Source organism: Lampetra planeri, chromosome 23 (assembly GCF_965212315.1).
Source record: "Lampetra planeri chromosome 23, kcLamPlan1.2.h2, whole genome shotgun sequence".
In the NCBI taxonomy this organism is placed as follows: Eukaryota; Metazoa; Chordata; class Hyperoartia; order Petromyzontiformes; family Petromyzontidae; genus Lampetra; species Lampetra planeri.
In genome coordinates, this window is record NC_136129.1 from 5,961,250 (window position 1) to 5,973,557 (window position 12,308).

The 12,308-nt window shown below is 47.5% G+C and overlaps 1 protein-coding gene across 1 annotated transcript; it reads left to right on the plus strand.

Annotated features, from left to right (window-relative positions):
- The first annotated feature begins 1,532 nt into the window (after positions 1-1,532).
- On the plus strand, positions 1,533-8,834 carry LOC144726338 (uncharacterized). Its single transcript, XM_078604956.1, has 4 exons — positions 1,533-1,762; positions 2,798-3,165; positions 4,031-5,702; positions 8,284-8,834. Exons 1-3 carry the CDS (start codon positions 1,747-1,749, stop codon positions 5,699-5,701), a joined length of 2,055 nt encoding a protein of 684 aa, XP_078461082.1. The 5' UTR covers positions 1,533-1,746; the 3' UTR covers position 5,702; positions 8,284-8,834.
- The last annotated feature ends 3,474 nt before the right edge of the window (positions 8,835-12,308 follow it).

Here is a 12,308-nt window from a genome sequence, read left to right on the forward strand (position 1 = left end):
GCATACATCAAAAATGTGTTCTTGCACGCAACATTCCGTGCAATGGTGAGCGTAAACATCGATGTCTATCGATCAATAATTGCATGTTTTTCAGTGCGTTATCGTATTCTCTGGATTATAAGACGCTCCGCAAAGTAGGACGCGCCTCCAACGCTGGTTTTTTCCCTTGTGTCAATACATTTCTACAAATCTGATCGCACGTTTACACACTTATCGGATCACACGACGTAACACCCAACGTTTGTCTGAATAAAACCCGTTGAAAAACAAGGTGCGTCTTACATTGAGTTTAAATACACGTCCACATATCATGCCTTAATGATAACCCTATTTGTATACGTCTTAACAAACGTTCCAAAACTGTCAACGCAGTATAGAAACAAGCATTATTTTGAGCCTTTCTCAATTCACGTAGGTCACAGTCTATTTTTAAACCATACTTCATTGCGGATTAGTGAATGGGTTGCCGGAGTCAGGGGCCGGTTCGGATGTCAATACAAGGCGCGCCACTGATGTTGGCTGTAGCCGGGATTTGAAATCAGGTGGCTCGTGTTCAAAGTGCAGTGCCCGCTAACCACTGCTGCATCCAAATAAAAATCACAGTATTTCGCTAGAGTACAATTACGACAGGGCACGTGCTTCCCTACTTTGACATGTAACGATGCAAGTGGAATTTCAAAAGACTCGGCACCGCAATCTCCGGATTTTTTAAAGCGCGTGTTTGTCTGTGACAAGATTTGTGGAACTTTATTCACACCGGGCGCACACCATTATGGGTTGCGTCTTATAATCTGGTAGGTGGGTATACCGATGACGATTATCTGAACCGGTCATAGGCCTCCCCTAGGTCGACTCAGCCTCAAATGAGTACCTTGTGCGATGTGTAAACATCGTCACTGGGAGAGACAAAGTCGGCCGGTCGTGGTGATGGCCACCTACCCCCTCGTGTGCCGTGCCGGCCTTCATTGATGCTCGCTAACAGCACTTGCCCCTACATTGTGCTTAAGGCTATGTGGGGGGTCTTTGTCTTCGTCAGATCCAAGATACCTGTGACTTTACTAACACCCGACACAATATAGGGGTGCGTCGTATAATCCGGTAGGTGCTGTGCGTGCATGTCTTTGTGACGTCACAGGTCGCGTAACTTTATTGGCACCGGGGTAACATTCGCGATGCGTCTTAGAGTGCGGCATGTGTGAAATCTCAGAATATAACACGCGCAACTTTATTGACACCGGGGCACGGATTGTATTTTTTGTGCGTGTGTGTGCGTCTTTATTTTTTGCGGAGCGTCTTATAACCGACGACGACGATGATGATGACGACGGTGGTGATGATAACGACGGCGGTGATGATGACGGTGATGACGACGACGACGGTGATGATGACGATGATGATGACGACGGCGGTGATGATGACGACGGCGGTGATGATGATGACGCTGATGATGACGCTGATGATGACGACGGCGGTGATGATGACGACGGCGGTGATGATGACGATGATGACGACGGCGGTGATGATGACAACGGCGGTGATGATGATGACGCTGATGATGACAACGGCGGTGATGATGATGACGATGATGATGACGACGGTGAACATTGGACCGACCCGCAGCAGGGAAGCTCCAGGCTCCACCGCGGTCGGAGCCGCTCCGTGCCGGGTGTTGACGCTCACACGGCGGAAGCAGCAGCAGCAGCAGCGGCAGGGAGGGAGGGAAGGGGAGGAGGGGCGGAGGCTTCCATGGCAGAGTTGAGAGGTGAGAAGAGCGGTGAGAGCGGTGATTTTTTTTTCTGCGCGCAATCCACCTTCGCTCGCGTACGCGTACTTACTACTGTACTCAAAAGTGCCCCACGTCACATCCGCAGCCGCAGCACACACTGAGTACAGGCAGCAGGCACGGTGCTCTGCCGTCATCACAACCGCATTATACTGAGTAGAGGCAGCACACGCACAGAACTCCACCATACCAACGTCACATCCACAGCACACTGAGTACAGGCAGCAGGCACAGTACTCTGCCGTCCCCACGTGACATCCGCAGCACACTGAGTACAGGCAGCAGGCACGCTGCTATTCCGTCATCACGTGACATCCACAGCACACTGAGTACAGGCAGCAGGCACGGTGCTCTGCGTCCCCACGTGACATCCACAGCACACTGAGTACAGGCAGCAGGCACAGTACTCTGCCGTCCCCACGTGACATCCACAGCACACTGAGTACAGGCAGCAGGCAAGGTGCTCTGCCGTCATCACGTGACATCCACAGCACACTGAGTACAGGCAGCAGGCACAGTACTCTGCCGTCCCCACGTGACATCCGCAGCACACTGAGTACAGGCAGCAGGCACAGTACTCTGCCGCCCCCACGTGACATCCACAGCACACTGAGTACAGGCAGCAGGCACAGTACTCTGCTGTCCCCACGTGACATCCACAGCACACTGAGTACAGGCAGCAGGCACGGTACTCTGCTGTCCCCACGTGACATCCACAGCACACTGAGTACAGACAGCAGGCACGATGCTCTGCTGTCCCCACGTGACATCCACAGCACACTGAGTAGAGGCAGCACACGCACAGAACTCCACCATGCCAACGTCACAACCACAACTGCAGTATATTGCGTATAGGCAGCACGCACATTACCATACCCACATAATCACGACTCAATATACTGAGTACAGGCACACAGAGTACTCTACCATCTCCAAGTCATATCCACAACCACAGTACACTGACTGCATCTATCCCCCCTTGTCTTCGGATTGCTCCCCCCCCCCTCTATATAGGAGATCACGCTACGGGATCGCCGACCGGTCACACAGAGGACGAGCCAAGTCCAGTGTCGTCGTCCGCACCAGCCATGGAGACGGAAGCGCCGCCCACTCCTCCCAAGAAGAAGAGCAAGCGGATGCAGAAGTACCGCGACGTGTGGGAAGAGGAGTACCCGTGGCTCGGCAAAGTCCACGGCGATTGCTTCAGAGCGAGGTGCAAGATCTGCCGAAAGGACATCTCGGTGTGCCACGGCGGGGCCTACGATCTGAAGCAGCACGCGGCTGGGGAGATGCACATCCGCAACATGCAAAGATCCGAGCGTAAAGTCGCACGGCCCAAGCTTGCGAAGGTTGCTGTCGACAAATCTCTAGAAGCAGACAAGGTACACACCCTTGTAACCCCCGCTCCCTTTAGCACTCTGCCCAATGACAAGCCTTTGGCTCGGACTCCTTCAATCTTTGTCCGACCATCTGGAGCTTTCTTCCATCGAGTTGTCAAGCGGCATCTCTCTTGTTCTGCCTCTTGGCCTCTTTCATAAGGCCCTTACGAAACTTGCTTCATCAAGCCTCCACATCTGAGAATATTCCCATATTCCCAATCCACATCGATGGACTTGTCTGGATCATCGCGGAGTGCATCATCACACATCCTCATACATCCTCATAATCATCAGCATCATCACTAGAATCCGACCTTCCAGATCTTCCTTCATCAATCTTTCACCTCTAAGAATGTGTCCAAGCCACACCAACTTATGTTCTCCCATTCGGTGCCATACCCTCATCACGACCCCTTAACACCTATGAACAAAATCACCCGCAATGTGTCACCAATCTCGTCAGATCTCAGAAGCTAAGCAAATATTGAGCCTGACTAGTGATTGTAGACTGTTGCAGGAATTATGTTGTTCGTAGGATGCAGTATAGCAAAACACATTGTTGTACTGGTCTATGCTCCCCACCTTCACCGACTTGCACTGACCAGCTTGGTGAATATGGTTAAAGAACCCCCATAAGGTGGACTGTGTGGGGAGGCCCTCATCCAGTAGTGGATTGACAACGTGCTGAACACATGTGCTCGTACATAAAGCAGAAAACTTAAAAACATGGGTGTGTGCCGACATACAATCTCACACATTTGGGTAAACAAAATAAATCAGCAAAAAAAAGCCTAATCTGAGAAACGTTTTTGAATCTATAATTTAAAAAAAGTGTAATTTAATCCTTGTTTATTTTTCCCTCTCCAAGGTCACTGCGGCTGAGCTGGCAAACGTGTATCACACCGTTCGACACAACCTGAGCTATAACAGCATGGGTTGTGGCATCAAGTTTGGCGATTTGTGCACAAGCAAGAAGATTTCATGCGGCAGGACAAAGGCCGAGAGTCTCGTGAAAGACGTCCTAGCTCCTAAAGCTGTGAGTCACATTTTAAACGCCCTATGCAGGGAAGGGCAACATCCATTTCCATTTGCAATTCAGACGGACGCAGCGAGCAAAGGAAATCGCAAATCGTTTCCCATAGCCGTCCAGTTCTTCACCCCTCAGCATGGCATGGTAAACAGAATGATCGACTTCATAGAAAATCCAGACACATCGACCGCAAGTGTGAAAAACTCTATTACAACATCGCTCGGCAATTTAGGGCTGTCTGTCGACTTGGTCTCGGCTTTTAGTGCAGATATGACTAACTTTAATTCTGCGGTTCATCATTCCCTGTTCACCGATCTGCATAGGAACCACGAGCATCTGCTACAAGTAAACTGCCACGCTCACATCGTGCACAACGCCATTAGACACGCCATGGATGAACTTTCCGTGGACATTGAAAACGTAATTTACAAGGTATGCGGTTTCTTTGCGGTGTGCGCAACACGGTCAGAGTCGTTGAAGGAATTTTTTGATTTTCTGGATACGCAGTGGAGAGAAATACTCCGGAATTCCACAAACAAGTGGGTTTGCCTGAATCCTGCCATATCAAAAACATTACAAAACTGGCCGGCCATCAAGTCAGAGTTAAACGGCATTGGTGAGGAATGTCCCAAGCAGATCCGGAAGGTCCTGCACCCTCCAACAAATGGAGACGCGGTTGAGGCCGACGACAGGCAAGACTCAGTGGAAGTGTATCTTCTCTTTTGTAACAACACTCTCGGCGTCTTTGAAGACGTCGTCAAGAAACTTGAGAGATGTGACGTCACAATCCTGGAAATTTACCAGTTAATGACCAGCCTAAAAGGGAAACTCAACCAAAGGATGGAAGATGAACTGTATGGTTACATAACCAAGAGGAAGTTGGCCGGGCTGCCCCCATTGGAAGCAGTCAGGGCCAGAAGTGAATTTAAGGCCTTCCTAAACTGCGCTGTCGCTCATCTTCAGAAATGGTTTTGGTTTTCCGAGGAAAATTGGCTTTCTTCTCTGCAGCCACTCGCCCTGCATGGTGCTTACGAACTGTCCTTTGCCGATCTGGGCGAGGTTGCTCGTCGCCTCAGTCTGATCGAGAGGCTGCAGTTGGACATGGACGCGCTCTTTCTCGAGTTTACAGCGTTCAAGGCGGTTCTCGACGAGCTCCAGAAAACCAAGGAATGGAAGTTGAAGAGTACCTCGAGCAAGTGGCAAAGCATATTTCAAACGGCCGGTGCCGACGCACTTCCAAACTTGCTCTCTTTGCTGTCGTTCCTGCTGAGCGTGCCCGCGACCACGGGATACGTCGAGCGCATACTGCCTCTGATTCACAGCAAGTGGAACGACATCCGTAACAGGTGTTCGATAGAGCTGATCAAGAGTGAGCTTCTTGTGACGCTGAACTTTGACATGGGGTGCGCTGACTTTCATGCGATGATTCTCAAAGACAAGGCTTTTCTCACAGTGGCGAAGAGCGACCAGAAGTATTCGTTCAAGAGGACCAAGCCAAGTCAATGTTGAGGTACATCAAAAAAATAATACTCTGGATTGCCTATCAACACCAATGATCAAATTTACACAGTACATTGGCAGCAAGCGTAATGTTTCACCGCCATTGTGATTTTTTTACATTGTTGTGAAAGCAGTGGCGGTGGAGCGGTGGCACAGTGGATAGCACACTACGCTTTGAACCTGAGCTCGATTTACAGCCATGGCCAACATCGGTGGCGAGCGATATCTGAACTGGTTCTGGTCTCCCATTCACAAACCCACACCGACCAGTACGGTTACGTACGGTTACACAAACCCATTGGGTAGGTCTTCATCTAGCGGTGGATTGTCAAAGGACCGTAAGTGAATGTAGTGGGCACTAGCAGCAGCAGAGATGACGTCAACTCGTTACATACACCATATATGAATTTAAAAACATTAGTTCTCAGCCATGGCAGCTCAGCGCTTCTGACCTCCGAGCCACCCAGACACCTGGCCCATGTTTGATTTTTTTTTTATCAGAGGCCAAATAAGTGCTGCTGTGCATTGCTTATTCTACTATATTAGTCTGAACTAAGGAATAGAAAATCCACGACTGGCAGAATTAGGAAGGAACAGATTCAACGTGTACAGACGTGTTCATTTCTGAGCAAGTGATGCTTACCTCTGGCAGTGATATCGGTGTATCATATAAAAGCGACCAAAATAACATTGGTTTTATTTCCCTCAGCGGTCTTCAGTATTCCGGTCGCCACTTTCATCAGTGGCAAATCAAAAAGAAGGTCCGGAATGTGACTACGGAAAACCTGACCAAACCGTAGAGAACTACTGCAAACTTCTGGAATTCAAACTTGATTTGAAGCTTTCGTGACTGCAGGAATTACTCTTTGGTTCTTTCGGTAAAGTCACGTAGAAAATAAATTAAGTAATAGAATACGACATTTCTATTGCAACACAAGCAGTCGTCATCACGTAGAACTAAATTTGAGAGAGAGACAAAACACAGACACGGAGACACACAGACACACAAGCAGAGAGACAAAACACAGACACAGAGATACACAGACATACACGCAAGCAGAGAGACAACAAAGAGAGACACACAACATAGACACACAGTGTGTGTCTTTGTCTCTGTGTCTCTGTGTTGTCTCTCTCTCAAATCTTGTTCTACCTGATGACAATTGCTTGTGTTGCAATCGAAACGTCGTATTCGATTATTTATTTTATTTTATTTATGGAATTCAATGGGGCTGCAGCGGCAATTCATTTCGCCTCACCCGAAGTCATCGTTTGGCTTTCAAACGTGGATATATATATCTATTAGGTTGTTATTAATTTAGCCATATGCAATAATGTCGGTGTGGATTATCCATTCTTCTCTCGTTGACACATCTGTGTCTCTGAGAGTGAAGGAGCGATGTGCGGCGGTGCGTTCTCAGTTGAAATGATGACACTTTCACTTTGCTACACTACCCGACACGACCCTTAGAGTAAACTCCACGCTGGTTCTCATCACTGATGGGAAAGCAAGAATGTGTGCGTGTTTTTATATTTTACTAGCAGAAGTACCCGGCGTTGCCCGGGTGAAAAATATATTTCTTAATAACCTTACATATATACACAGATGGGCTGCTACCCCCCCCCCCCCCAGCCACGATCTCCTCGGCCGCTGTGCAGTAATATGTACGGCCTATAGTGTGGTGGGGTGTCGAGGCCTAGTATCGTGCAGAGCCTCCAGCCTCGCCTAAATTGCCCACCCGGCTGAGGCTGGGTCCTGGGGCCGTTACCCCCCCCCGCCCCCGCGCTACAATAATACTGTCTAATCGCTATAATGTTATTATCTACCGACCCTATAATAGTAATTGCACACATTGGGGTGGGGGGGGAGTGAAGAGGACGTGAAACTTTGATGAATTTACCTCAGAGTCGCGTGTTAATGCGTGCGCATATTTTTAACGGGAATTAAAAATGGCGTCCACCCCGCAGCGAATGCGTCGCTACCCGTTGCCAGGGGCAACCGCCGTGGAAAACCAAACGGACCAATCGTGTCTCGCAAATCCCTCACATTTCGTCCAATGAAACTGCGTATGGTCCGGCGACACACAGACAGACAGACACACACACAGACAGACATACAGATTTGCGATTTTATATATATAGATAATCTGGTGGAAGTACCGTCGTTGAACGACATACCCCCCCACCACCACGAGCCCCAACACCCTCCCCACTAACCCAAATACCCCTCCCCACTAGCCCCAACACCCCCCCACTAACCCATATACCGCTCCCCACTAGCCCCCCCCCCCCCACTACTAGCTCCAACACCCCCCCACTAACCCAAATACCCCTCCCACTAGCCCCAACACCCCCCCACTCACCCATATACCGCTCCCCACTAGCCCCAACCCCCCCCCCCCCCCCCACTAGCCCCAACACCCCCCACCCCCACTAGCCCCAATACCCCACCTCCCCCCGGGTTCCCCCCCCCTCCCCAACCCGCCCCTCGCGTTTGACAACCCCGTGCCAGGTGTTATAGGCTGCGGTGCTACGTTGTGGTGGGCAGTCGAGGGCAGTGCAGTAAAAGCCATTGTTCTGTGCTCCCACAGCTATGCAACCCCGCCGTCACCGCCCTGCACTGACCGACACGGTGAAGCGTGGTCAAATAATGCCCCACCCCACACGATCCACAACAGCGTGGGGGGGGGGGCCTCATCCAGCGGTAGATAACACGGCTGCATGTGCATAAAAAGTATGCATGCACCAAAGCAACACGTTTTCCTACACTACTTTAAAACTGTACAGATGATAAATTTTCAACTGCGCATCTATTTTGCCGACACTTCGCTAAATTTATTTTTTTGTACGATAAAATATTTCGCTTCCGTAAGGAATGTATATTCAATATTGATGCTGCCCTGGAATGTCTTTAAGTGTTTTAAGTTATTTCTTTCAATTTGTGTTTTAACCAATTCATCATTTAGTTGAAGATGTGTTGTGATCCACTACATTTTGACGGTGTTTATTTTTCGCACATATACTGTGTATAAACATGACCCTTGTCCCTTGGAATCTATCATATACCAGGTCTCATTGTATAGCTTTACATGTCTCCGTAGATTGCCACATGGACAATAAAAAATGATAATTTAAACCTTAATGCACAATTTTGAAAATATGTATTTTTGTGTTCCGATTGTGTCATTTGAGTGATGTTAGTCACGAGATGAACTATCCATTCACATACCGTGTCAATCCATACGGTTTACCCGTATTCTTGTACAGGGAAATTGAGTTTTAAGATAAATACGGCGTACAACCGTTTCAACACGGGTAAAAAAAATGTCTGTGTTTCTCCCTTGTGATGGGACTTGTAGGATGAACGTTGAGATGTATAAGGGCACGGGGGTGACCGATAAGGTCTGAATTTGTCTAATAAGGTAGGAGGCACCGACGTGTTGAGAGGTGTGCATTCAAAACTCTCACATGGCAGTGCCATAACCCCTGAACAGCTTCTTAGGCCACATATCCTGCTCCAGATAAATGCCCGTCGCATGGAAATAAAAACTTGGCAAAAATTTTTTTTTTTAAATACATTCTGAGATTTGTGATTTAGTCAGTAAAATAACTGCACAATCCAGTGGAATTTGTATTTATGAACACCTGACATAAGCACAGTTCTGATATAAGCAACACACTGGTGGCAGGGAACTTTAGCCTTGCTGCCAATGCCAAGTGTGCTTGTATCCAGCTTTAATTGTACACAGTCATGTTGATCTGAAAACTCAAATATGTAACCCCGCATTTGCAGTTCTAGTCTTTCCTCCGGAGCAACTGCTGAAACCGTATTTAATATCATGTGTCCCAAACCACTTGCGCGCATTCCCATCCTGATTCAAATGATCTGATCAATCCCTGGGACTTATTCCCTCCGAGTGATGAAAGCATGCAGGTTGCACTTGAATTCATGCAAAATAAACCCACGCAGTTACCTACGACGAAGTATAAAATCACACGGTATTTATCACAGATGATTCGGGAACAAAAAAAACCGGTTGCGCTGGTTGGGACGTGTCCAGGATTTTTGGGATGGCCGATCGCCGAGATTGGAAGTGGACCGCTCCACTTCCAATCTCGGCGATCGGCCATCCCACCGGCGACCAAAGGGAAGACGTAAGAGGCAGATGGGTGGGAACCAGTCAAGGCAGATCCTGGTGGTCCCCCCGTGTCGACTGTGCAGCAGTTGTGGGATCTTGCGGAAGGAGGCCAAGGAGCGCTGGCGAGGCGAAGTGGCATCAACAGCTTTGGACCGCGATTACGCTTCGATCTTTAATCACAATCTTTATTTAGACTTGCGAAATCCGATTAGTGATGCCAGCAATCTTGAGATGATTACAGTCTTTTAAAATGTGAAATGTGTATTATGGTATAGTCAAATATGAATGAAGAAACCCACTCGGATGAATAATTGTATTGGCTTTTAACTGAACATTACAAATTAGGCAATGCTTTTTCAAGAGATGAGCATTGCTTTCCAACAAATTGCACACTTTTTTATCAGCTCAGTAATGTATTATCATACCGGTCTGTTTTAATGTTCACTTTGTCTACGTAATTATGTTGACATGTACTGCTCAGCTACACTCTTGTTGCTCAAACTAAATCAAATTATGTCACCTGTTTGTGGTTTGAACAGTTGGCAAACCCATGCCCTTGTTTATTTTTGCGTCCCATACATTGATCGTATTATACATCCCTAATTTTAACGTTATATTCCCACTTAAACGTAGATTAAATAGCACACCATATTTTAAGCATCTCGGAATCATAATATGTTCTTTTATAATTAATCAACGTACGAATACAAAGCTGCATTTCTAACCGTAAAGATCTGGGCTGTTATGCCATCCCAGATAAAATAAGCGGACTGCTTAAAAACGTGTATGACGGAACTCAGGCCTGTGCATGGACAGAATGCGCGACAACAGCATGGTTTGATGCATATGACAGGTGTTCGGGACATTTAAATTTCTCCCACGTTGAATGTTGTGCTTGACTGTCTCAATCACTAACACTGTGAATGGGGTTAGCACAGTAAAGAACAACCAGTTATCAACAGTACAGATGAGATGAATGTGCGGGACTTGGAGTATGCAGGGGACGCAGCTTTGTTGGCGAGGACTTTGGAGCCGTGTAGTTGTTGGCGGTCTTAGGCACTGACGACTTGAGATCAACTTTATTCACACAAAGTTAGACACACGGCTGTTGTGGTGGGATCGCAAGTCCCGATAGGAAATGGTTAAGGTGGGTAATGCAGGTGGCTGTGAGAAGGATGCCAAGTAGGGCAGATTTTTTTTCATGGACTCTGGAAAGCACACTTTGGATGAGATGTTATGTATGTATATTGAACTTATTTCGCATCGTACATCGCCAACCTTACTCATCGGAGGTGCGGGAGATAGGAAAACAAACTAAAAAAAGCAGTTCTAAAAAAATTCGTTGTCAATATAGATTTAAAAGTGCATAGCTCCAGTGGCTTCCTAATATCGGGTGGTAACTATTAGTTTAAAGACAAGGTTCTTTGAGATGCGAGTGCTGTGAAAGTAACAAAAAAAAATAGTTGTTTTTTGGGCACACGTGTCTGAAATAAATGATACAAATGTGTAGCAAGACAGGAGGCCATGCCAGGTAAGTATTGTAGATATGATGAGGCAACCAAAGATTGCACTGGGTGGGCCCACGTGTGTGCAAAATGTAAGGAGGGCTGACTACTAAGACAGGCATTGGAATGGTCGACTCAACACGTTCGGCGAAGATGGTGGGATAATTGTTAGGGCAGATCTTGGGAGGTCCCAGCTGCAGGATCTAGGATTGGGTAATAAGAAAGCATTGGCGAGGCACGGTGGCATCAACGGCTCTGGCCACGATGACATACTGATATACTCTATGGAGGGCAAGGTAGGGGGGGTAAGAAACCTAAATAGGGTAAAAGGCCACGTGTTGTCCTGGTGCTGCCAGAAATGGTGTAATCAGCCATTATTAGGTTGAGGTGCAGATTGGCGCCCTCGTTGAGAGGTTACCTGCTGCGGGTTTTTTGCAACTCGACGGAGAACCACACGTGAATGCCAGGACCAAAAAGGCATTTTACCCCACGTAGGCCTCTTACTCCACTCTATGACAGTCAGCAACTAATCTGTGAAAGTCTGGTGAACGCCTCCTAGACCGCTCCGCAGACTTCAATGAACGAGTCATTCAATTGCCTGCGATATGTAGTTTATGTGACGGTCTAATTTATGAAAATGTTAAATAACCTGTGACCTTTTAATTCAACTTATCGGCTCCAACACTGCTGATCCATTATATTATTTACAACGGCAGCAATGTGTGTGTAGAGCAGGGGTCCTCAAACTTTTTAAACAGGGGGCCAGTTCACTGTCCCTCAGACCGTTGGAGGGCCGGACTATAGTTAAAAAAATCTATGAACAAATTCCTATGCACACTGCATATATCTTATTTTGAAGTGAAGAAACAAAACGGGAACAAATACAATATTTAAAATGAAGAACAAGTAAAGTTAAATCAACAAACTTGCCAGTATTTCAATGGGAACTATGGGCCTGCTTTTGGCTAATGA